At 42.8% G+C, this 25,845-nt stretch overlaps 2 protein-coding genes across 3 annotated transcripts in view; one reads left to right on the top strand and one right to left on the bottom strand.

Moving 5' to 3' along the window:
• The window catches only part of LOC137632806 (serine-rich adhesin for platelets-like), a 49,123-nt gene extending 45,510 nt beyond the window's left edge, over positions 1-3,613 (bottom strand). Inside the window, exon 1 of one of the 2 annotated variants that reach the window (XM_068364906.1) lies at positions 3,458-3,613. In XM_068364906.1, the coding sequence (XP_068221007.1) occupies positions 3,458-3,460 (3 nt within the window). In that variant the 5' untranslated portion in view covers positions 3,461-3,613. The other variant, XM_068364905.1, reaches the window with a different exon arrangement.
• Positions 3,614-4,289: 676 nt separating this feature from the next.
• On the top strand, positions 4,290-24,416 carry LOC137633284 (splicing factor YJU2). Its single transcript, XM_068365497.1, has 2 exons — positions 4,290-4,473; positions 22,977-24,416. The coding sequence occupies exon 2, from the start codon at positions 23,207-23,209 to the stop codon at positions 24,290-24,292; it is 1,086 nt and encodes a 361-aa protein (XP_068221598.1). The 5' UTR covers positions 4,290-4,473; positions 22,977-23,206; the 3' UTR covers positions 24,293-24,416.
• The last annotated feature ends 1,429 nt before the right edge of the window (positions 24,417-25,845 follow it).

The raw sequence follows: 25,845 nt of genomic DNA, 5'->3' as shown, positions 1-25,845 counted from the left end.
CAACAAAGTTTAAAAGACCTAACTTAACTATCAGGAGCCTTTGTATATCAGCGGCCAGTTCCTCCTATGTACATAGTAAATGAACACCAACTAACCTAAACTACCCCCCCCCCCTAACCTACAAGCATTGTTCTAACCTACTTACCTAGTGGGGTAGGGGGAGGAAGACGCTCTATCACCTGCATTAACACTGCCGAATTCTTTGCCCAGTCGTAATAAATACAGATGTTCCAGCACCCCTCCCCCATACCCCTAACTAGGCCTACCGGGGGGAGGGGGGGAGGGGGGTAGGGCCCCCCAGCGACCCCCCCTTAAAGCCACAGTAATTTTCAGGGCACCACAGAACCTAACAAACCCACCTAACCTAACCTAGGGGCCCTGTACCCCTACCGGGGGGGGGGCTTCGCCCCCCCTGCGACCCCCCCTTATGGCCAAAGTAATTTTCAAGGCACCACAGAACCTAACAAACCCACCTAACCTAACCTAGGGGCCCTGTACCCCTACCGGGGGGGGCTTCGCCCCCCCTGCGACCCCCCCTTAAGGCCACAGTAATTTTCAGGGCACCACAGAACCTAACAAACCCACCTAACCTAACCTAGGGGCCCTGTACCCCTACCGGGGGGGGGGGGGGGCTTCGCCCCCCCTGCGACCCCCCCTTATGGCCACAGTAATTTTCAAGGCACCACAGAACCTAACAAACCCACCTAACCTAACGGCCCTGTACCCCTACCGGGGGGGGGGCTTCGCCCCCCCTGCGACCCCCCCCTTAAACCAGGGGTAAATTTGAATATATATATTTTGTTAAATCACTTCTTACCTTAAACGGAAGATGACGATGAAGATGTGGAAGGTTGTGGTTGACCCTCTTCTGATTCATCAAGTACTGGAATACGTTCAGATTTGGTACAATACCACACATGTCTATCCTCACGAAAATGTAAAGGCGAATCACATTTACCACACTGGACACTTAAAGGTAATACGGAATGCTCCCTTAGAAAACGATTCACTACTTCAGGAGTTCCATTATAATTCCCATGAAATCGGCCGATCACATCAAAATAGGAATAACGACATATTTCACACAACCGTACCGGAGGATCCATGACAGTAAAATGACGTGTGATGAAAATATAGAAACCGGAACTTTTGAAAACCGAAAACAAACGACAATCACGGGTTTCTCCCATAATGAAATAGGGAAAAAAACAAAATAGTATCGTTTACAATGTTATATTGCACGAAAAACAGATCCTTGAAAAAAGACTGAGAGACCAATGAATCGTCCAATAATAACCCTTGAAAAGAACCCAGTAGTATTTTGATTGGAGGAGCGACATTAGTGGGAGGAGCAAATGCGCATTCAAGTAAATATTGTCACATTACGCAATGGGGCGGAGCCAAGTAAGATGAAAACAGACATACAAACGAACAAGAGCTACCTTGCGTGCCCATGGAAAGATATACACTAAACTTAGAAAAAGTCAAGACCTTCAATTCCTGAAATATTTTTTTTCTCTGTAAGTATGCATTAGCGACAATAATGTATTGAGAAGAAGTGTTTTGTTATCACGTGCTTTACTAGGAAAATATATTAATATAATACATTTCCCAATTTGGTTGAATCCAAAACTTTACCATAAAATTTCATTATATATATATATATATATATATATATATATATATATATATATATATATATATATATATACATATACACACCCAGTGGGAACCTGGGGTTTTGGGAGGGGAAAACAGTATATAATGGTAAAACATACCCTTTTCATCACTTTACATAATTTTCTTGGACGTATGACGGCAGAACAAAAACCATTAGAATTAGAGTAAAACATTGTTGCTAGCGTGCGCAGCTCAATATTACCGCTTGTCAATACATACGGACTTTAATGTTCTTATTTTCTAGAGAGCGCACAGCGAAGCAAGAACCATTAGATTTAGGGCAAATCTTTTTGAACAGAAAGTATATTTGTCTGTAGTAAATAATGTGATTTCACTAAATTTGACTTCACTTCAAGTACCAGTTGTAGCGAGTGTGTAGGGGGGAACGAAGCAGTCGAACTGGTTGTTTTGTTTGTTTCCGGTTAAAATGAAGGTCAAATTTGGTTAAATCATGTTATTTACTACAAGAAAACATATTTTCTGTTTGAAATATTTCCCCGTCCGTAAATATAAGTTTGGGGTGTATGCATGATAGCGGCCACCTGTATGTATGATGACAGCTGACTTAGAATTTGGCAGTGATGGGGGGGGGGGAGGGGTTTGCAAGGGGGCGTTAGCCCCACGTTAGGCAAGTAGATTAGGGGGGAAAGTTTACGTTGGTCGACGTCCGTTTTTTAAACATGCTGGAGAAACTGGCCGCTGACATACAAATGCTCTCATAATTATTATCATTACTACTTGCTAAGCTACATCCCTAGTTGGAAAAGCAGAATGCTATGAGCCCAGGGACCCCAACAGGGAAAACAGCCCAATGAGGAAAGGAAACAAGGAAAAATAAAATTTTAAGAGCAGTAACAAAATATTTTTTTTACCTAAAAAAGTCCAAAACACCAAAAAATATATTGAAATCTAGTCTTACTTTCTACAAACCATTTATTGCATCGTTCTCTAACTTCACGAGATCAACAGCCCAACCCAAACGTAGGTGTAATCATAGGTTAAGCTAGAACAAGTCTAGCTATGACATACTGATCTCCACAGATGAGGATAACGCCACAAAATGGGAAAACGGAAACCCTTGTATCATTTTTTGTCTATATTTCGTAGATTTCCAATGACGGTGACGTAATATACATAATGTTTACCATCCTAGGCCTAGTCCCATATCGACAACACATCACTTTAATCTCTAAAACAGCACGAAATTAAACGACAAAATGAGAAAACGGAAACTCTTGTATCATTTTTGGTCTATATTTCGTATATTTTTAATGACAGTGACGTAATATACATAATGTTTACCATCCTAGGCCTAGGCCTATATCGACAACAGATCCCTTTAATCTCTAAAATAGCACGAAATTAAGAGAAACTTACCTTTGGAATAATGTTCGGAGCCATATCCTCCCAGATAAAACCTCAAAGAGGCAGATAATTAACGGAAAAATAGTAATATACATAATGTTTACCATCCTAGGCCTAGGCTTAGTCCCATATCAACAACACATCCCTTTAATCTCTAAAACAGCATGAAATTAAGAGAAACTTACCTTTGGAATAATGTTCGAAGCCATATCCTCCCAGATAAAACCCCAAAGAGGCAGATAATTAACGGAAAAATACAAAAAAAATCCATAAGTTTGGGGTGAGAGTTGCCGGTACCGTAAGATAAGTCGAGGCGCCCCGCCGCTCTCTTCACTCAAGGATTCCTTCACATACAACACTCCTTCTAACCGTTTAAACGCACTTGGGGCCACAAATACGAACGTTTCCTTACCATTGTAGTAATAGGAGGATGTTAAGAAGCTCGTTTCCCACCATAGTGACGCAGGAACAGATCTTTATAATACGTTTTGCCGCCGTTTGCGTTCTATCGCCATATTGGCGTGTGACCCATGCGCTTCTGCAGATCGGCCTTGTCCGAATGCTCGGCGACTTAATATTAAACAAATAAGAGCTATATTAATCAAACCTAGCTAAAATCTATATGAATTATATAGATGAAATTATTTAAAATCAATATAAATATCTAAATGTATGGATAAATTACTTTAAAACAATAAATTCAATTTATTAAAAGGATAATTTCGGAAAGATTGCTGCTCGCCAACTTAATATTAAACAAATAACAGCTATATTAATCAAACCTAGATAAAATCTATATGAATTATATAAATAAAATTATTTAAAACCTATATAAATGTCTAAATGCATGGATGTATTCCTTGAAAACAATAAAATACATTTATTAAAAGGATAATTTCGGAAAGATTGCAGCTTGGCGACTTATTATTAAACAAATAACAGCTATATTAATAAAACCTAGCTAATATATATATGAATTATATAAATAAAATTATTTAAAACCCATATAAATATCTAAATGTATGGATATATTGCTTGAAAATAATAAATTCAATTTATTAAAAGGATAATTTCGGAAAGATTGCAGCGATACGAAATCAAACCTAGCTGAAATATATATGAATTATATAAATAAAATTATTTAAAACCTATATAAACATATAAATGTATAGATAGATTACTTTAAAACAATGAATTAAATTTATTAAAAAGATAATTTCGGAAAGAATGCAGCGATTCGAACACATGTAAACAGTGCAACACAGCTTGGATTGAGCATCTTGGATAAACAAGACCTGGTGAGAGGGATGTTGTTTACACAGAAAATTGCAACCACAGCAAAATTTGGTTGTCTACAGCACATTCCTTTGACCACATGACGTTGGTCGAGTCGAAATTGTCACGGTATCCCATAAGTGAACTCTAAGGGTATGAAGAAAAGATGGTTTTTGGAATTATGGTACCCTAGGCCTATAATTTTATTTTTCCTTGTATAGCTTAACCTAGTCTCATATAAGCAGTCCTTTATGTAGTGTAATTTAGATTGATTCAAGATTGTATTCTTTATGTTAATTTAAATTCAATTACCAAAATCACTAACCAAAAGTAATCATATTTTTGGAATTATACCTTAGGCCTATAATTTTATTTTTCCTTGTATAGTCTAACCTAGCCTCATATAAGCAGTTCTTTATGTAGGGTAATTTAGCTTGATTCAAGCTTGTATTCTATATCTTAATTTAAATTCACTTACCAAAGGTAATCATGTTTTTTGGTATGATACCTTAGGCCTATAATTTTATTTTACCTTGTATATCCTAACCTAGCCTCATATAAACAGTTCTTTATATGGTGTAATTTATCTTGAGTCAAGTTTGAATTCTTTATGTTGGTTTAAATTCACTTAACCAAAGGTAATCATGTTTTTGGAATTATGATACCTTAGGCCTATAATTTTATTTTTCCTTGTATAGCCTAACCTAGCCTCATATAAGCAGTTCTTTGTGTAGTGTAATTTATCTTGAGTCAAGCTTGTATTCTTTATGTTAATTTAAATTCAATTACCAAAAGTAATCATGTTTTTGGAATTATGATACCTTAGGCCTATAATTTTATTTGACCTTGTATAGCCTAACCTAGCCTCATATAAGCAATTCTTTATGTAGGATAATTTAGCTTGATTCAAGCCTGTATTCGTTATGTTAATTTAAATTTATTTACCAAAGGTAATCATTTTTATTCATCAATAAAAACTATTATATTTTAGAAAATTTATTTACAAAGAGTTAACAAAACATTAAAATTTTATTTTTTATTTTCAAACTACAGGCTTTTTACTTATCTAAATAAAGAAATTTTTTTTCATTTATAATATATCAAACTATCCGAATAATATCCAAATTATACGATATTGAATATTATAGCCGACACTATAATTAGTCCTTTATGTAGTGTAATTTAGCTTGAGTCAAGCTTTTATTCTTTATGTTAGTTTAAATTCACTTACCAAAGGTAATCATGTTTTTGGAATTATGATACCTTAGGCCTATAATTTTATTTTTCCTTGTATAGCCTAACCTAGCCTCATATAAGCAGTCCTTTATGTAGTGTAATTTAGCTTGAGTCAAGCTTGTATTCTTTATGTTCATTTAAATTCATTTACCAAATGTAATCATGTTTTTGGAATTAGGCCTATAATTTTATTTTTCCTTGTATAGCCTAACCTAGCCTCATATAAGCAGTTCTTTATGTAGTGTAATTTAGCTTGTATTCGTTATGTTAATTTGAATTTATATACCAAAGGTAATAAATTTTTTTTGGAATTAGGCCTATAATCCAGAATTTTAATTTTATCTTGTATAGCCCAACCTAGCCTCATATAAGCAGTCCTTTATATTGTGTAACTTAGCTTGATTCAAGAATGTATTCTTTAATTTAATTTAAGTTCACTTACCAAAGGTAATCATTGTCGTGGTTTCTGAGCCCAAACCTATGACTAGGTCTATATCGTCTAACTAGCCTTTACGTGCCATCGTCCTTGTTATGCTTATCTTTGGGGGGGAATATAGGGTATTATTATAGTTTACGATGGGAAAACTTCCTTATTGTGTAATTGATTTTATTTATGAGTCGGTACGATAATATGAATCTAGTTTTATGATTTACCAAATATTATGACTTATGTGTTACCTTGGGAAGAGTGAAGCAAGTTGAGAAAAAAACAGAGGGTTGAGACTCGGGGTGTATTTATGGTAGCGGCCACCTGTATGCATGATGACTGCCGGCTAAGATTACTAGTCTTTAAGTAAGTTTGTAAGGACCTGGTTGTAGGTTAGGTCAGGTGGGGAAGTTTAAGATAGATGGTATACTTGTGTACAGGTTTTGCAGAAAAACGTCTTACGAACGATTAGAAAATCTAAAGAAAATTCACATTTTCTATGCATTCAGGAGGCGCTGGCTGCTGATATACAAAAGCTCCAGACTTAGTGTTAATGTAAGCTAAGAATACGGCAGTTGAAGGGGTAGGCAAGGATATGGTTCCTATAGTCAATTTTTTTATTGAGGCATATTTGCACCGACTCGCAGGGGTGCCCCTTTAGCTTGGACAATTTCCTAATAGCTGATTGGTCGGAAGTATTTTTATCCAAATACCATCATTGTTTTCAAATGATTACCAAGTAATGTGAATTGAAACTTATTTATTAATCTAAATTTCTCTCTTAGATATAGGTTTTGTCAATAAATAATATTAAATAAATAGATATATTACAAAGTATCATGATGGTAAATCTAAATTTAATAACAACACCCGCCGAAGTCAAGGACAGGAGCTTGTTTTCAGATGCACGCTGCATAATTTTGTGACTTTTCATATATTTCAACACAAATTGAGACATTTTCAATATTAAACTTACCCGATAATCATGTAGCTGTCAACTCCGTTGCCCGACAGAATTCTACGGGAGGGATACGCCAGCTATCACTATACTAGAAGGGGGTGTACTCACAAGCGCCACCTGTGGCCAGGTACTACAGTACTTGTTGTTGACGCCACCTCACTTTTTCCTCTGTCGTGCTTCCGGCAAGACGTTCTTGGATACGCTTATGATTTTGGAGTATTGTTCACGGTTTGGTGAAGTATTTCTCTAAAATTTGCAGCTATTCGCTATACTGGAAACTTCTATGTTAGCTTAGCTAGCTTTTGGAATTAATTTAATTATTATGGTGACGAAGAGAGTATGAACTCTCTTTCACCTTTAAATGGCCGACCCTTCCCTTAGACGGAAGTGTTGGTGTCTAAGAGAGTATAGACTCTCTTTCTTAATTTTGTTATGGATTTATTTTATATCTCTCCGCCTTTTATAGGCCTCTTCGATTAACTTCCTTTTTTTTTTATAAACTTATTAAAATTAATTTTTATATTTGTTTATATTCGACCTTTCCTAATAGTAGGCGGTCTTTTCTTGGTACCGAAGTTAATTAACATTGAGCCCGTCATTTCGGTTTTACCTGTTAACATATTATGCTATTTTAATGTTTTTGAAAGAATTTCTTTGATAGTCTCGTACTGTTTTCAAAGTTGAACTAACGTTTTGTTTTGTCTCTGCAGTTGTTGACGTTCAGAACGTTCAACTTGCGTTCTATCGTTACGATAGAGAGAGAATTTTCACGGTGTCACGTTGCAGTAAGAGTAACCGTGTCTAGCGTTTTGTTCATTCTTTCTTAACTTAATGGTTTTAATTCTAATAAAGGAACTTTTCATTCTGAGAAATATTTTCCTTTAACAATAATATGTTTTAACGATATATATGATTGGGCTCTTCTCTCAGGTTCTAAGTCAAGAGAGAGAGAGAGAGAGAGAGATAGAGACGGAGGGAGAAAGAGGAGGATAAACGTTTCGTTCAAGCGAGTAACGTTGTTATCGTTTTTGCTCTTCTCCCTAATCTCTTTAGGGGAAGAAGGTAAACGTTTCTAGAGAATTTAAACGTAGTTTATTTGATCTAGTGTTTAGTCTCTTTCCAGCCACTGAATTATTTATCTTTCATTAGATTTTTCTGTTACATTGTAATTCTGTTTTCGCAATTACTAACTTTTGAGAAAGGATAGAATTGCGTGTTTCAGGTACAAACCACTTAAAGTTTCGAGTTCAGTGAAATAAGTGCAAACAGAAAATCAAAAGTGATAAGTGATTAGCGCAAAGTGTCAGTGTTGTGCGTGAGGGTACTTCTGTGCGTGCCAGTCGTCCTCCCAGTCCGGGACCTCTTGCAAGCTCCCAAGCCCAGGGGAGAAGCAATGTCGAAGGGCAAAAGGATTCGGCAGGCCTTGATCGGCGCACAGAAGTATCCTCGGTGGTTGCGGGCGTGTCTTACAGAGACCGTCACTCCCACCCGCAGACGATTGAGCCCTTATTTTGCTCGTCTGCAGAAGAAATTTCGGGGAGAAAACGCTGGTCTCAGGTCTCAAGACCTCTTAAACGTAAAGTCCAGACCTATGCCAGACGTACGAAGTTAGAGTTCTTCAACCCGGATGCAGTCATTGGGTTAGCTCTGACTCTCCGCAGTCATCAGGTGACTGCACACCTCCTAAGAGAGGTAAGGTGATGCCGTAACAGACCTCATCTTCTGTTAAGGCTTTGCCTCAGCAGACCTTAGCGTCTGCCGACCCCAAGATGACTTTGCTGCAGTCCATGCAGTCACAGCTTGCGGTCTTAATGCTTGAGTGTCAGGCTGAGAAGGTTACACCTCCTCCTGCGATCGCTCCGCCTCACCGCAGTCCAGTCTGCCAGGCGTACGATGTTGAGGTTCCTCAGGATACCTTACCGCGTACTGAGTTGCCAGTTACCAGCGGTGTGCAGCAACCTCCGCCTTCCTTAAGGCAACCTCAGCAATGGGAGCAGGAATCTTATGCCTTACTTCCTCCGCTTCCGCTTGCGGTTCCACCAGAGAGGCAACAATCTCTTGAGGTACGACTACCTCTTCCATCAATGAGGCAGCCACCTCAGCACTCGCTGCAGCTTAGGCTAGCTCCTCAGGAACCTCAACTCGCGAGACAAGAACTGCGTTCTGCGCAGCCGCTACATCAACTCTCGCAGCTCACACCTCAGGAACCTTAACTCGTTCCTCAGGAACCTGCTACTGCGCTTCCGCAACCCTTACAGCAAGCGCAACTCTTGAGGCAGCAACCTCATGCTATGAGTCAGCCACCTCAACGCATGCATCTGCCACTTTCTCCTCAACTTGAGAAATTACAAATGACAATAATAACACCTCATTACTTTCATAACTTGCATTTGTAATCATATACATGTATGCCTACACAAACATTATGATAATGGAGGTTATTTGTCTTACTTATATAAAAATATATATGTATTCCTTGCAATATATTTTTAACAATATCGCAAAATATGGCAAAAATATCTTCAAAACAAAAATGAATCATGAGTTATGAATGTAAGGTTAATATTATGTTGATATTAAAACCCCTTGCAAGCATGCATGAAGCACTCTAGCACTGGTCATGGAATTTCTGAGAAATGTTAAACGCCATGCAACACGCTCTGCTTACCTTACAGCATGCTCTACATACAGCATGCTCTGCATACAGCATGCTCTGCATACAGCATGCTCTGCATACAACATGCTCTGCATACAGCATGCTCTGCATTCAGCATGCTCTGCATACAACATGCTCTACATACAGCATGCTCTGCATACAGCATGCTCTGCATACAACATGCTCTGCATACAGCATGCTCTGCATACAGCATGCTCTGCATACAACATGCTCTGCATACCTTACCGCATGCTTCTCAGGCATACATCTTTGGTTGTTGCCAACTCACTAGACTGTCAAGCAGTTTCATAACGTTGCCTTCTAGTCTGCTGCTTTTGCACCATTGAAACCCTCACTGAGAGAACTTAACTTTTCTCGGATATGGTCCCTGTAGATGAGAAAGTGCTTTTCTCCCTCCTTCTGATATTCCCTTGAGGACTCTGTCATTTGGAGAGGAGCCTTTAGCTGCGTAGCCTCCTATGGACTTTTATTTAAGCATAACATGCTTCCAGGGAAGGTAATGGTTCCACTTCAGTCACTAACCCCGTCTGTTACCACACCTGCTCCCTTAGACCTTGAGCTGTGTTGCAAGACATGCAGTCCAAGCTTAGTCCTTGTTAAAGGATTTTTTGTTTACGGAGTCAGTGTGTCACTGGGAAGACGTTCAACAACCAGCAGAAGTGACTTGTTGTGACGCAGTGCGGCAACCTCAGCAACCCGATAAGGAGTTGTCTGTATGACCCAGACAGTCTAGACAGCTTCGGGTTGTCACTGTACTTCCTCGCTTCCCCATGGTTGACAGTTCACAGACTGTGCAGCAGTACCATGATCTTGTGTCCGGCTCCGTCAGACGACTGGCTTTTAAGAGCTCCCACAAGTCGTCGCTGTCTGGAGATTCTCAGATGGACTATGGATTTGACCAAGGAACTGGGCCTCCTGGTCAATTTTGAGGAGTCTCAGCTCATCCCATCCCAGACCATTGTCTCCCTGGGTATGGATCTTCAGAGTCGAGCTTTTCGGGCTTTTCCGTCGGCCCCAAGGATCTTCCAAGCCCTAGAATGCATCCAGAGCATGCTGAGAAGGAACCGATGCTCAGTCAGGTAGTGGATGAGTCTAACAGGGACACTTTCATCGCTGGCCCTGTTCATCGTGTTAGGGAGAATCCTCCTCCCCCCCTTCAGTATCATCTAGCTGCTCACTGGATAAAGGACATGACGCTAGAGACGGTCTCAGTTCCTGTTTCCGAAGAGAGGAGGTCTTCTCTCGCGTGGTGTAAGAACAGCTTTCTTCTCAAGGAAGTCTACCTTTGGCTGTTCAGAAACCCGACCGCCGTCTCCTCTCGGACACATCAGACACGGGCTGGGGTGCGACTTTGGACGGACAGGAATGATCGAGAACATGGAATCAGGAGCAAAGGACACTTCACATCAATTGCAGGAGTTGTTGGCGGTTCTTCTGGCCTTGATAAACTTCAAGTCCCTCCAGCTTAACAAAGTGGTGGAGGTGGACTCTGACAACACCACAGCCCTGGCTTACATCTTCAAGCAGGGAGGGACTCTTTCGTGAAGTTGTTCTAGATCGCAAGGGACCTCCTCATCTGGTCTAAAGATCGAAAGCTCACGCTGGTAACGAGGTTCATTCAGGGCGGTATGAATGTCATGGCAGATCACCTCAGCCGGAAGGGTCAGGTCATCCCCACAGAGTGGACCCTTCACAAGAATGTTTGCAGCAGACTTTGGGCCCTGTGGGGTCAGCCAACCATAGATCTGTTCGCTACCTCGATAACCTAGAGACTCCTATTGTATTGTTCTCCGATTCCAGACCCAGCAGCAGTTCACGTGGATGCTTTTCTGCTGGATTGGTTCCATCTCGACCTGTATGCATTCCCGCCGTTCAAGATTGTCAACAGGGTACTTCAGAAGTTCTCCTCTCGCAAGGGACACGGCTGACGTTGGTTGGCTCCGCTCTGGCCCGCGAGAGAATGGTTCTTAGAGGTACTGCAATGGCTGGTCGACATTCCCAGGACTCTTCCTCTAGGAGTGAACCTTCTACGTCTACCTCACGTAAAGAAGGTACACCCAATCCTCCACGCTCTTCGTCTGACTGCCTTCAGACTTTCGAAAGACTCTCAAGAGCTAGGGGCTTTTCGAAGGAGGCAGCCAGAGCGATTGCCAAAGCAAGGAGAACATCCACTCTCGGAATCTATCAGTCTCAAGGGGAAGTCTTCCGTAGCTGGTACAAGACCAATGCAGTTTCCTCAACCAGTACCACTGTAACCCAGATTGCTGACTTCCTGTTATATCTAAGGAAAGTAAGATCCCTTTCAGCTCCTACGATCAAGGGTTACAGAAGTATGTTGGCAGCGGTTTTCCGCCACAGAGGCTTGGATCTTTCCACCAACAAAGATCTACAGGACCTCCCTAGGTCTTTTGAGACCTCTAAGGAACGTCGGTTGTCCACTCCAGGCTGGAATCTAGACGTGGTCCTAAGGTTCCTTATGTCATCAAGATTTGAACCTCTCCAATCAGCCTCTTTTTAGGACCTCACATTAAAAACTCTTTTCCTCGTGTGCTTGACAACAGCTAAAAGAGTAAGTGAGATCCACGCCTTCAGCAGGATCATTGTTTTCACATCTGAAACGGCTACATGTTCCTTGCAGCTCGGTTTTTGCTAAACGAGCTTCCTTCACGTCCTTGGCCTAAGTCGTTCGAGATCCCAAGCCTGTCCAACTTGGTGGGGAATGAACTGGAGAGAGTACTTTGCCCAGTTAGAGCTCTTAGGTACTATCTAAAAAGGTCTTAACCTTTACGAGGACAATCAGAAGCCTTATAGTGTGCTATCAAGAAACCTTCTTTTCCAAGTTCTAAGAACTCAGTTTCTGACTATTCAGGCTTCTGATTAGAGAAACACATTCTCATCTGAAGGAAGAAGACCTTGCTTTGCTGAAGGTAAGGACACATGAAGTGGGAGCTGTGGCTACTTCTGTGGCCTTCAAACAGAGCCATTCTCTGCAGAGTGTTATGGATGCAACCTATTGGAGAAGCAAGTCAGTGTTCGCATCATTCTATCTCAAAGATGTCCAGTCTCTTTACGAGTACTGCTACACCCTGGGACCATTCGTAGCAACGAATGCAGTAGTAGGCGAGGGCTCAGCCACTACATTCCCATAATCCCATAACCTTTTAACCTTTCTCTTGAATACTTTTTATGGGTTGTACGGTCGGCTAAGAAGCCTTCCACATCCTTGTTGATTTGGCGGGTGGTCAATTCTTTCTTGAGAAGCGCCGAGGTTAAAGGTTGTGATGAGGTCCTTTAGTATGGGTTGCAGCCCTTGATACTTTAGCACCTTTGAGTTGATTCAGCCTTCCAAGAGGAACGCTGCGCTCAGTAAGGAAGACGATCTTATTAAAGGCAGAGTAACGGTTCAAGTCGACTTCCTTACCAGGTACTTATTATTTCATTGTTATTGTGGATAACTGATTATATGAAATACGGGATACTTAGCTATCCTTTAGTCTTGTACACTGGTTTTTCACCCACCCCCCTGGGTGTGAATCAGCTACATGATTATCGGGTAAGTTTAATATTGAAAAATGTTATTTTCATTAGTAAAATAAATTTTTGAATATACTTACCCGATAATCATGATTTAATTGACCCACCCTTCCTCCCCATAGAGAACCAGTGGACCGAGGAAAAAGTGAGGTGGCGTCAACAACAAGTACTGTAGTACCTGGCCACAGGTGGCGCTTGTGAGTACACCCCCTTCTAGTATAGTGATAGCTGGCGTATCCCTCCCGTAGAATTCTGTCGGGCAACGGAGTTGACAGCTACATGATTATCGGGTAAGTATATTCAAAAATTTATTTTACTAATGAAAATAACATAATTATACTAAGAATAAAAGAAAACATGTTAGTATAAACTTACTGTACTTTGAATACCAGAATCTACTAAAAACGTGAAATTGATGAAATTAACTCATGGTGAAAATAGCTGTTCGGTTAAAGCAAGACTCGCGTAGAGTGGGTCCTGGGTAAAACGAGCATTCTACTATCAAACACCAAAGAGGGAATGGAGGGGAGAAATTATGAATTTGTTTAATTGTGATTTTTATGCAATTTATGCAAAACTACAGTATCCTCAACCGAAAAGATTGCTATTATAATTTGATTTTGCTGCATAAGTGTATTTCATATCACCAATCTTACACTTTCTACATGGGCCTGAGAAGTCACTCAGCAGTTCTTTTTTCTATAGATATGAATTAAGCTCCTTATGAAAGGCAACAAATTTCATAATGACATGTATTTTAGGGTTTTTGAGGTTATCGAATATAACCTACTTTTCTTGCATCGCCCAGGTTAAATTTTCAAGTATTGATGTCTAATTGTAAATAAAAAATGCCTTTGAGCAATTGGGGTCCCACTGAGACGTTTCAAATTACCCTCTCGTCTGGCAGTTATTTGAGCAGCTTACTGCTAAGGTAATCAAAATGTCATCTAAAGCGATTTATAGGAACTACGCAAGCATGAGAATCGTGTCAAGGGAATGAGTTCTGCCTGACGCTTGAAATTTTAGTTTTTTTTTTAGAATTAATCATTTAGGTAAGTACATATCCCGAAGTTGTAAAACACTGAACAGTTATTCTAAACATGATTGCGATATGGTTGAGAATAGATGAGTTATGCCGCTCTACCAAACTACAAACCAACCAAACATCATTGCCTAGCCTAAACTATCAAATAGATTATATGATGTACCCAGTCCACTACAAATTACCCACTTTAGGTTAGGTCATATCCCTGTATTTCCCTTGTGAAATAGGGTTTTTCGGGTGCGTATAACTTGGAAAATACAGGTTTCGGTAGTTATTGTCATCAAAATTAAAATGCCTAAAAATACATCAGGAACACCTCTTATGTTCTCCAAGTGGATTATGGGTGTCTCATGCAGGGTAGGCTGAGATGTACACTTATTACTTAGGCCTCTGATTTTCTCTCATATGCTTGTATAACTATTTGTCTGTCCGATGAGAACCGGATAACTTTACCTTTGCAACATTCAGGTAATTTGTTGAATGTTAGTAAGAATATGGCTTCGTAGGTTAGCTTAGTTAAGCAATGGATGCGGAGGCAAAATGTCCCTTGATTAGTAAGGACGTAGCAGTCTAGTTTAGGTTACATGGAAACTATTAATTCTTTAGGTTTATAAGTGCTGGCACATACTTTACCTTAAGTGTTGCTTTTCTGGTCCTATACTGTAGGGGAACCCTGCTCTCTACAGAACCTTAACAGTTATTTGTTCCGTAACTGGAATATAAACCACGCTATTTAATAGGGGTATTACTTTCGGCGTAGCTGAAATGACAAGCCATTAGTTTTTATTGAGGGTTTACTACCCACACCGCTAGTTATGGAGGGGGTAGGGAAGGGTAGCTTGCTACCCCCTCTCACACACCTGTGCTTGAGCTCACTTTGCTCTCGGCTCGGATGGTGGTCGGATGTGTCCGCTCTCATTCTCACCGTCATATTGGCAGCCATTAACGTTTTTTTGTTCTTTCTTTTTCTAGTTACTGTGTACGTGAAGTTGGCCTCTGCGACCATGCGCACCTGCCCTGGTTTTCCCAACTGCCCCTGTGGAACGTTCATGTCGGCGGTCGAGACTGATCCTCACGCCCTTTGTCCTTCTTGTATGGGCCAACGGTGTGATAGTGTCAACAAGCGTAGGTAGTGGTCTGCCTCCCAGTGGGAGAAATTTTCGCGACAACGGAAGAAGAAGTCCAAGCGGGATATTTCTCCTTCGAAGGTTGCTTCAAAGGAAAAAAAAAACCCAAGGTCTCTTCTTCCGTTGCCCAAACCTCCCTCAAAGCTCCCACTCGGACCGTCGAGTAGTAACATCGACCGAATTATTTCTAACCAACCTCGGGTCTCGAGAAATGACGTTGCTTCCCCTAGCGAAGCAGCTCCACCTCTCCCCCCGGGGAGGACATGTCACTAACTTCCCTTTTTCAGCTTTGGTCCTCCTTGGGGCTTACGGGTTCGCCCTCCAAGGAGGTTTTGCTTGATTATATCCGCCTGGGTGCTGCTGTCAAGCAATCGTCGTCACCGTCAGAGGTTGATCCTCTGCCTCTTGTCGACGTTGTGGTGTCAGAGGTATCCCATGCGGTTTCACCCATCTCCTCTTCCACTCCTGACTCTACGGTAGCTGACGGCTTAGTTTCCCCCGTTCCTGATCATCCTATGAGGAGGAAACTAAGTCCATTGTCAGTCTCTCCTACTAGTGTTTCTCCCCCTCAGGGGAGTTCACTTACAGAGACTCCTCTTCGGAGGACTGCTGAAGGTCAGCTTACTGATCCAACAGTCCCCAGAGGGCGCATCCGCCGGAAGGCTCGCCTTCCTTCACCTGCGGTGAGGAGGCGTCTCTTTGGTTCAACGTCTTCTATGCAGTGAGGGGGAGCCTCTAGACCGATCTTCCATCACTGCACCTGCGTTGGTCTTGGACCTCTCTGCAGATCGTTCGCGATCTCCTTCGGTGGAAGGTCGTCCTTTTAAAGGACACGTCGACCTTCCACCCGACAGACCTGCCGACTTGCCGTCACCGTTCCTGCATGGACCAACAAGGCTCCACACTCCAAAATCAAACCATTGTTCTCTAGTCTTGGGTAGTGCCATAGTCTCTGTACCATGGTCTTCCACTGTCTTGGGTTAGAGTTCTCTTGCTTGAGGGTACACTCGGGCACAATGTTCTATCTAGTTTCTCTTCCTCTTGTTTGGTTAAAGTTTTTATGGTTTATATAGGAAATATTTATTTCAATGTTTTTACTGTTTTTAAAATATTTTATTTTTCCTTGTTTCCTTTCCTCACCGGGCTATTTTCCCTGTTGGGGCCCCTGGCCTTATAGCATCCTGCTTTTCCAACTAGGGTTGTAGCTTAGTATTTAATAATAATAATAACGCGCTATTGCGCGCCAACAATCCACGCGCCCATGCAACCTGACAAGCGCTCACCAGTAGCTCGTCAGGCCCCATCACTACAGCGCGCTGCTCATCCTGCTCGTCCTAACACAGGGCATCATCCTAAAGTGCTTACGCGCCAACAAGAGCAGAGCTCCACCATGCGTGTGCACATGCACCAACGATCTTCTGTGCACACTGCACTCACGCGCCTACACGCCAACGATCTCCTACGCGCCAGCGCCCACCTGCGCGCCATCACTCACCTTCTCACCAGCACTCACCTGCGCGCCATTGTTCTCCTGCGCAACGGCGCTTTCCCGCGCGCCAACATTCTCCTGCGTGCCCTACATCATGCTCTCCTGAGCGCCATATTGCACGTCATCCTTTGCATCAGGTAAAACCTGCGTACCAACGTTCTCCTACAAGCAATTTGGTAGATGAGGCAGCTATGCTGCCCTCACCCACGCACCATCCCTTACCAACGCGCCAGCGCTCACCTGCGCACCAGCCTTTCCTGCTCGCACTTACAAAGATATGCATGCGTGCCATGCTCACGCACGCCGACATTCTCCCGCGCGCCCACACACTAGGGGACAACCTGCGCGCGCCCCATCAGTCTCCCGCGTGCGAGCTTCAATATTTTCCCTCACGCGAGCGTCAATATTCTCTGGTGCGCGAGCCTGCGCATCACAAGGAACAAAGTCCGGCAAGGTCACCATCGCCCCATTCCCCTCCCCGCAAGGGCATACCACCGTGCATTGTGGGAGAAGGGATACTTCCACAGGGGTTCAGGATCCCAAAGGTACCAAAGGCAAACCCACCTATTCCAGTGAATCCTCACAGGGATCCTTCAGTCCCTTTCCTTTCAGGGGGTATGTTTGACAGTGCGTCTGTCAGCCAACAGCCCTGGTTCAGAGCCGTAACTTAGTCTTTCAAGCCTGTCCTCTCTGAGCTTCGACACGGAGCCATGGCTTCCTCTACCCCTCTGAAGAGAAAAAGAGGAGCTCTAGATGCGGTCACTTCCCCAAGGGAGAAACTGACTCCATGCAGACCTTCTAGGCTGGTTCCTCCTATTCCTCGGACCGACTCTCCTTCCCTTTCAGACAAAGATCTCCTGTCACCAAGGGAACCACGCGAAGAGCTATTTTCCCCTATCGCACCAATGGAGGAAACCTCTCTTCACGCCGAGAGTTCAACACAGTCCGGGATTAGAAGGAACCTGCCACCCTCATCAATGTTGGAGTCTTACATCCTTCCCCGAAAGGAATTCAAAGACTCCAAAACATTGCCTAAGTCCTCCACTAGGGCTAGGATGGATCCAGCCAGCTACTCAGGGAATGTCCGGGATTCTCCCCAAGAAGAGTCTTTGGGGATAGGAGGTGACTTCACTGCAAGTTCTACAACAGGAGGAGACTAGCAGGAGTCAGAACATGCGTTTTGGCAGGTTCTGACTCTAATGAGGGCTCTCAATGGGTTTTCCGACCAAGAGATCCCCCATCGAGAGGGCAAAGACACGGTCCTAGATTGCGTCTTTGATACTCAGAAGCCCTCTAAGACCAGTGCAGCCCTGCCCTGGTCTCAAGGGGTAAAGAGTACCAGGGACAAAATCGCCCAGCAGCTCTCCGAGATGTCATCCTCCAACCGTTCCGGTACCACCAACAAGCTTCTCCCCAACTCCTCGCGTACAGCAGAGGGACTTTGAGATCCTGGAGGATCATTGTGTAGCTCTTCCACTTCACCACTCACTGGAAGAGCTAACCAGGGGAGTCCCTCTTGAGAGACTTTCCGACCGGCAGGTCTCGTTCTTGGCAGCCGAGATCCTCAACAAGGAGAAGGTTGCGAAGTGTGCAATGCAAGCCACTTCGTGGCTCGATATCTAGTTGGGGACCTTAAGTATCCTGATACGTTCTGAAGATTTCTCCAAGGAACGTACCAGGAAATTTATGGAAACCTTCCTCCTATCAGGTACTCGCACAATCGAGTTTCTGGCCCACCAAGTCTCGAACTTGTGGGAAAATACCATCGTGAAATGTCGGGATGCAGTAGCTGAGGGATTCCACCAGAAGGTCCCTAGCACCGCGATCAATAGGCTCAGACATTCCTCCATGGAGAGGTCTGTTCTATTCGAGCCTAAGGATATGGAACATGCTGCTGAGAGGTGGAGGAAGTCACATCAAGACTCCCTCCTCCATAGGGCTTTAACATCTAAGCCCTATAAGCCTCCAGCACCACAGCAGTCCCGTCCAGCCAAGACCACTACGACGACAACTGCAGCGAAGACGATTGTGTCTAAGCCCTTTCCTGTCAAAGAAAGGAAAGGCAAAAAGTCCTCCAGGGGAGGCAAAAATCCTAGAGGAAGCAGCCGAGGCTGCAAATGCTAGGATAGGCAGTACCCCTGCATTTCCACCAGTGGGGGATGCCTACAAAGTTGCGCAAACAGGTGGAAGCAACTCGGGGCCGATTCATGGACAATCTCTGTGATCAGTCTAGGATATCGCATCCCGTTCATAACATCTCTACCTCCCCAGTGTCATTGAACTCCCTTGCCATGGGATCGGCAAGGGGGGCAAGCCCTTCGGGCAGAAGTCCAGACCCTGTTGAAGAAGGGCGCTCTCCAAGAGGTCCTCGACGGATCCCCAGGCTTCTTCAGTCGACTCTTTCTTGTAAAGAAGGCATCTTGAAGCTGGAGACCAGTCATCAACCTCTCAGCTTTGAACAAGTTTGTCAAACAAACTCTGTTTAGCATGGAGACGACAGACACGGTCAGACTAACACTAAAACCGCAAGACTTCATGTGCACACTAGATCTAAGGGACGCGTACTTCCAAATCCCAGTCCATCCATCTTCAAGGAAGTACTTAAGATTCAGCCTGGACAACAGAAAATACCAGTTCAAGGTGCTGTGCTTCAGTCTTTCCACAGCAACACAAGTCTTCACCAGAGTGTTTACCCTAGTATCATCTTGGGCACACAGGATTGGCATCCGTCTCCTCCGTTATCTGGACGACTGCCTAATCCTAGCAGACTCTGTGTCAACCCTTCTTCAACACCGAGACAAACTTCTGAGACTTTGCCAAGATCTGGGGATCATGGTAAATCTCGAGAAGTCCTCCCTGCTTCCCACTCAAAGACTGGTATACTGTACTTAGGCATGATTATAGACACCACTCTCCACAAAGCCTTTCCATCAGACAACAGGATAGCAAGGCTGAGGAAGGTCACAAGACCTTTTTTCAGACGAGAAGAACTTCCAGCCCAATCGTTGTTACGTCTCCTTGGTCACCTTTCATTGCTGGCCCGTCTAGTTCCCAATGGTCGCCTCAGGAAGAGATCCCCCCAGTGGCGACTCAAGTCCCGGTGGAATCAAGCTTATGACTCCCCGGACATCCAGATCCACATGGGACCTGCGGAACTGATGGACCTCCAGTGGTGGGTGGCAGACGAGAACCTACGAAAGGGAGTGGATCTTTTCGTCCTCCCCCCCGGATTTGATGCTGTTTTCAGACACTTCAAAAAACAAAAGGGTGGGGGGCCCACGTGCTGCACCACATGACCTCAGGTCTTTGGTCAGAGTCAGAAAAGTACCTCCACATAAATCTCCTAGAGATGAAGGCCGTCTTTCTAGCCCTTCAACAGTTCCAACAGTACCTGGCAAGTCACTCTGTAGTGGTGATGAGCGACAACACCACAGTAGTGGCCTACATCAACAAGCAAGGGGGTACTTTTTCGTAGCAACTATCCCATCTAGCAGTAGAGATACTGAGATGGGCCGAAATCCACTCGATACCACTATCGGCACGCTTCATTCCGGGCAAGAAGAATGTGCTCGCCGACAATCTGAGCAGAGCATCTCAGATAGTGAGTACCGAGTGGTCATTGGATCATCTAGTAGCCAACAAAGTCCTGACTTTGTGGGGTTCTCCGACTGTGGACGTCTTCGCAACGGCCCTGAACTTCAGGCTCCCTCTGTACTGTTCCCCATTCCCAGACCCCAAGGCTCTCTGGCAAGATGCTTTCCAACAACGGTGGGACAACATCGACGTTTACGCCTTTTCCCCGTTCTGTCTGATGAGGAGGGTACTCAACTAGACCAGAACATTGGTCAATCTTTCAATGACCCTCATAGCTCCGCTATGGCATCACGCAGAATGGTTCCCGGACCTTCTGCAACTCCTAACGGAGCCTCCAAGAGAACTCCCTCTACGACACAATCTACTCAAACAACCACACGCCAACATCTTCCACAAATCCATAGCTTCACTACGACTTCACGCCTGGAGACTATCCAGCATCTCCTCTCTGAGAGAGGATTTTCGCAACAAGTTGCGATCAGGATGTCTGGACATCTGCGCAAGTCATCAGCAGCAGTCTACCAGGCAAAGTGGAAAGTCTTTTATGGTTGGTGTCGTAGAAGGGGTATCTCTCCACTCGATGCCACTATCCCAGCAATAGCGGAGTTCCTTGTTTATTTGTGTGAAGAAATGCACCTTTCAGTCCCGGCAGTGAAAGGCTATCGCTCAGCCTTAAGTCTCGCCTTCAGACTGAAAGGAATGGACATTTCTTCATCGCTAGAACTTTCTCTACTCATACAGAGTTATGAACTTACCTGCCCCCAGTCGGAAGTGAGACCTCTCCCATGGAACGTGGTTCGATTTCTCAGGTCTTTTAAGAGATCTCCCGAGAAACCATTACGCCAGGCATCAGATCGCCACCTAACTTGGAAGACGGTGTTCCTGCTAGCTTTGGCCTCGGCCAAGCAAGTCAGCGAACTTCATGGTCTCTCGTATGACATCGCCCATTCAAGGGATGGGGAGAGGTAACGTTCAGCTTCGTCCCTGAGTTTATTGCTAAGACTCAGAACCTGGGAGTAGTGGATCCTCGATTCGACTCCTTCCGGATTTCTAGTCTCCCCACTGTAACAGATGACCCAGACCATCTCTTACTATGCTCAGTGAGGAGCTTGAGGCTGTACCTCATGAGAACAGGCGCAGCCCGTCATTGTGTGCCAGCACAGGAAGGACTAAGAGGGGGGTCACCAAGAACACCATGTCTGCATGAATTCGCAGGGTCATTGACCTGGCACTGAATCCAGACCCTCCTCCGTCACGTGGCCCCAGAGCACATGATGTCAGGGGCATAGCTACGTCCCTAGCCTTCAAAAGAAATTTTTCAGTGACGCAGGTTCTTCAAGCTGGGGTGTGGAAAAGACAGACCTCGTTTACATCACACTACCTGCAAGACGTGACCCACAGGAGACTCGATACTTTTTCTATCGGTCCTGTGGTGGCTGCACAACAGCTGGTTTAAAACCTCAAGCTCCCTATTGGACAAGTAGCAGAAGGTTGAGGGTATTGTTACCTGGTTTTAGTCTGCATGAATGAAAAGGTTTGAATGGCCCGTATTCTTTTCTTCATCATCCCCTCTCTTGGGGAAAGCAACATCCTGGGTTCTCTGCATAGCTGACCTCAAACCACTGCATGTAAACCATGCTTCCTTGTGTTCCTAGTATTAAGATTAATACTGTTACGTCCCCATACCCTAACAAGGTGGTATTGGGAAAGCCCTAGTACTGTATACAAGTTTTCCATCTAAAGAACTTCAGAACAACTTTCTAGGATGAGTCACATTTCTACATACCTTCATACACAGCTTGCGTAGGCCGCAGACCTTGCGTAGCAAGGTTTTAGCAAGGTGCAGGGGCTCCCTATTTCTTGAGTGCTAACACACTCAGATAAGGAGCCCCCGGGCAAAGCCAAAAAGCCAGACTGGCTGGGACGTCCACCCTTCCTAATGGGTGAGTCACCCCGTATTAAATAGCATGGTTTGTATTCCAGTTACGGAACAAATGACAAATTCGTAGATCATTTGTATTTTTCCCAAATATACAAACCTTAGCTATTTAACCTAACTTGCCCGCCAGCCCTATCCCCCTTGAAGTCCTACCTCCAAGCAGAGTGGGCTCAAGCACAGGTGTGTGAGGGGGGGTAGCAAGCTACCCTCCCCTACCCCCGCTAACTAGCGGTGTGGGTAGTTAACCCTAGCTAAATTTTGATGGCTCGTCATTTCAGCTCCGCCAAAAGTATAACCCACTAATGAATAGCTAAGGTTTGTATAGTTAGGAAAAATACAAATTATCTACGAATTTGTCATTTTTATGGATGCCATTGCTCTCCCCAAAACAATAATAGTTACATAATGATGTATATTTAGAATATTTGTTACAGAGGTGTACAAAAGATGTGAACACTTGTAACATACAGCATCTTTAAAGTAAATAATTATATGATATTTTTTCAGTATTCCAAAAACTTATGTGTTTTTGTACTGTCATAATAAGACTGTTTAACAATGTTTTTGAAGGAATATCTTATTAATCTATCATGAATTGACATTAATTCCTATTTTTTTTCTTTTCAGTTGAAACCTCATAGTAACAGACTCCAATTCACTTTCAAGGACGGTATCTTCAGGAACATCGCGTCCATTGAACTACATCACAGACATTGTATTTTACACAGAGGAAGGTCCCTTAGTAAAATGTACGGGTAAAATTTCGGAGACAGTTTTCTATAATTTTCGTCTAATCAAAGAGGCTAAATCAAGTGGTTGGAATTTTTGGCTTGTCATTCTCTTCTCGCTAGAACAAAATGTCGGAACGTAAAGTTTTAAACAAGTATTATCCTCCTGATTTTGACCCGTCAAAGATCCCAAGGGCAAGATGCCCGAGAAACAGACAGTTTACTGTTCGTTTGATGGTGCCCTGCAATATCAAGTGTCATACATGCGGAGAATATATTGCCAAAGGAAAAAAATTTAACGCACGAAAAGAAGACGTAGAGGACATGACTTATCTAGGAGTTCGCATATACAGATTTTACATAAAATGCCCTGGTTGTCTTGCCGAGATTTCCTTTAGAACTGACCCAGAAAGCACAGATTACGTCATTGAAGCAGGTGCCCACAGAAATTTCCAGGCGCTGAAACTGGCCGAGGAGCAGGCAGCCAGGGAAGAGCGAGAGGCCAAAGAAGAAATAGAGTCCAATCCAATGTTACTGTTGGAAAATCGTACACAGCAATCTCAGTATGAAATGGAAGTTCTCGAGTCTTTGGAAGATCTTCGGGACATGAATGAGCGACATGCTGGCATCGATTTAGGGAAGATAACTGAGAAATACGAGGAGGAAAGGAAGATGACACAAGAACAGCGGGAAGAAGCTGAAAAGTTGGAGGCATTGAGAGCTTTGGGTTATGAAATGATCGAAGGAAAGATGGTGAAAAGAGTTGCACCTGAAGATTTGTTAGAAAGTCAGCCTTCAAAAAAAATGAAGTCATCCATTGAAAATACTATTAGAACACATCAGTTCACACCAGCAGAGAATTTTGGTGCCCCCAGGAAGAATACAATGAAGTCCAAACTTATTGGACTAATAAAAGTAAAGAATGATAAAGAATCAACAAAAGGTGAAAAAAGTAATGACATATCAGGGAGTAATTCAGAAATCAACAAAGAAGCAGACTCAAGTAATGAAGTGGCAAAATGTAGTTCTTCAAATTCACCACAACCGCAATCAGGATCAAAGCTTTCGGAAAAGTCTGTCGCAACTCTGTTATCGAGCAAAGCCAACAATACGGACAAGGACAAACCCAATGGCATTGTTGCCTCAAAGCCATTAAATGCATTGTCATTTTTAGGGGCTTATTCTGATTCAGAATCAGGAGAAGAGAGTAACTGATTAAAAAATAAGGATTGCATCTTGTGTCCTTGAAATTTTTTGTTGCTGGAAAGAAGAAATTGGTTGTTTATGGCAGATTAATTTCATTACTTTCTATATAATTTATAAAGATGTTACTTTGTTTTCTGTTTTTATCATTACATTCTTTATATTGTTCTGTCTTCTGCTTAACAAAAACAAACTGAACCAGTGTTAGGCATTATATCTTGAGAGTAGAATTGTATGAATTAAAAAAAAGAAAAAAAAAATACTATATTTACAATCTTAGGTCGCTGAGTTGTGTCAGCCTAATGCCCAACATTATAAAGGCAATCTTAGAGTTAGCCTGTTAACTTTGCTTATTTCACTCTGAGGAACATTAATGGAATTGATTCAAGACACTTTAGGGCTCCTTCAGTATTTTTTAGCAATTCCTTTAATTTATTTTCCAAGATGTGATATTTTTGGGGTTAGTGTGCTGTGTGGTCTCAATGACTTTCCTGACTTTTGTCTACTGTATATTATTTATTTTAATATATTGGGTAATTCAACTATATCATCAAGGCCGTATTGTGGCGTAGAATAGTTTTAACACGGGCCTCCAAAAACACAAAAATAAAATAAAAAAACTACTGCTGTGCTGCACAAGATACATTACATACCTCCGTATGTTTTATAATTGTCGGTAACCATTCTAAAGCCTACAGTCATACCCATCATGTTAATTGGCACCGAGATTAGAGAATTACCTGTAAGAGAAACCACAAATTATACTTTCAAAATTCAGTCTAGACACCCTTTTGATCTGTATGAACAGCCACCAATCATTGTTAAGTATAACAATCATACTTTAGTTCAACTTTTTTTACTCTAGAATAATGTTGCATTTTAACTGTAAAGAATTTTATGTGAATTACATTTATTTTTTCAATATTAAACTTACCCGATAATCATGTAGCTGTCAACTCCGTTGCCCGACAGAATTCTATGGAGGGATACGCCAGCTATCACAATACTAGAAGGGGGTGTATTTACCAGCGCCACCTGTGGCCAGGTACTCAAGTACTTCTTGTTGACACCTCCTCAATTATTCCTCTGTCGTGCTTCCGGCAAGACGTTCTGGGATACGCTTATGTTTTTGGTGAAGTATTTCTCTTTGATTTCGGCTGTCGCTTTACTGGAAACTTCTATATTAGCTTAGTTAGCTTTTGGAATTAATTTGATTAATTATGGTGACGAGAGAGTATGAACTCTCGTTCACCTTTCAATGGCCGACCCTTCCCTTAGACGGAAGTGTTGGTGTCTAAGAGAGTATAGACTCTCTTTCTTAATTTTGCTTAACAAAAGTTATAGATTTATTTTATATCTCTCCGCCTCTTATAGGCCTCTTCGATTAACTTCCTTTTATTATAAACTCATTAAAATTAATTTTTATATTTGTTTATATTCGACCTTCCTAATAGTAGGCGGTCTTTTACCGAAGTTAATAAACTTTGAGCCCGTCATTTCGGTTTTACCTGTTAACATATTATGCTATTTCCGCCACAGAGTTTGAAAGAATTTCTTTGACAGTC

The sequence above is a fragment of the Palaemon carinicauda genome, chromosome 42 (genome assembly GCF_036898095.1).
Source record: "Palaemon carinicauda isolate YSFRI2023 chromosome 42, ASM3689809v2, whole genome shotgun sequence".
NCBI lineage: Eukaryota > Metazoa > Arthropoda > Malacostraca > Decapoda > Palaemonidae > Palaemon > Palaemon carinicauda.
The sequence above is the reverse complement of the archived record's forward strand: the minus strand, read 5'-3'. Positions and strand labels throughout refer to the sequence as shown.

Bases quoted from the DNA above. Each gene is read 5' to 3' on its own strand.
- LOC137633284 (XM_068365497.1), top strand. From the start codon at position 23,207: ATGTCGGAACGTAAAGTTTTAAACAAGTATTATCCTCCTGATTTTGAC.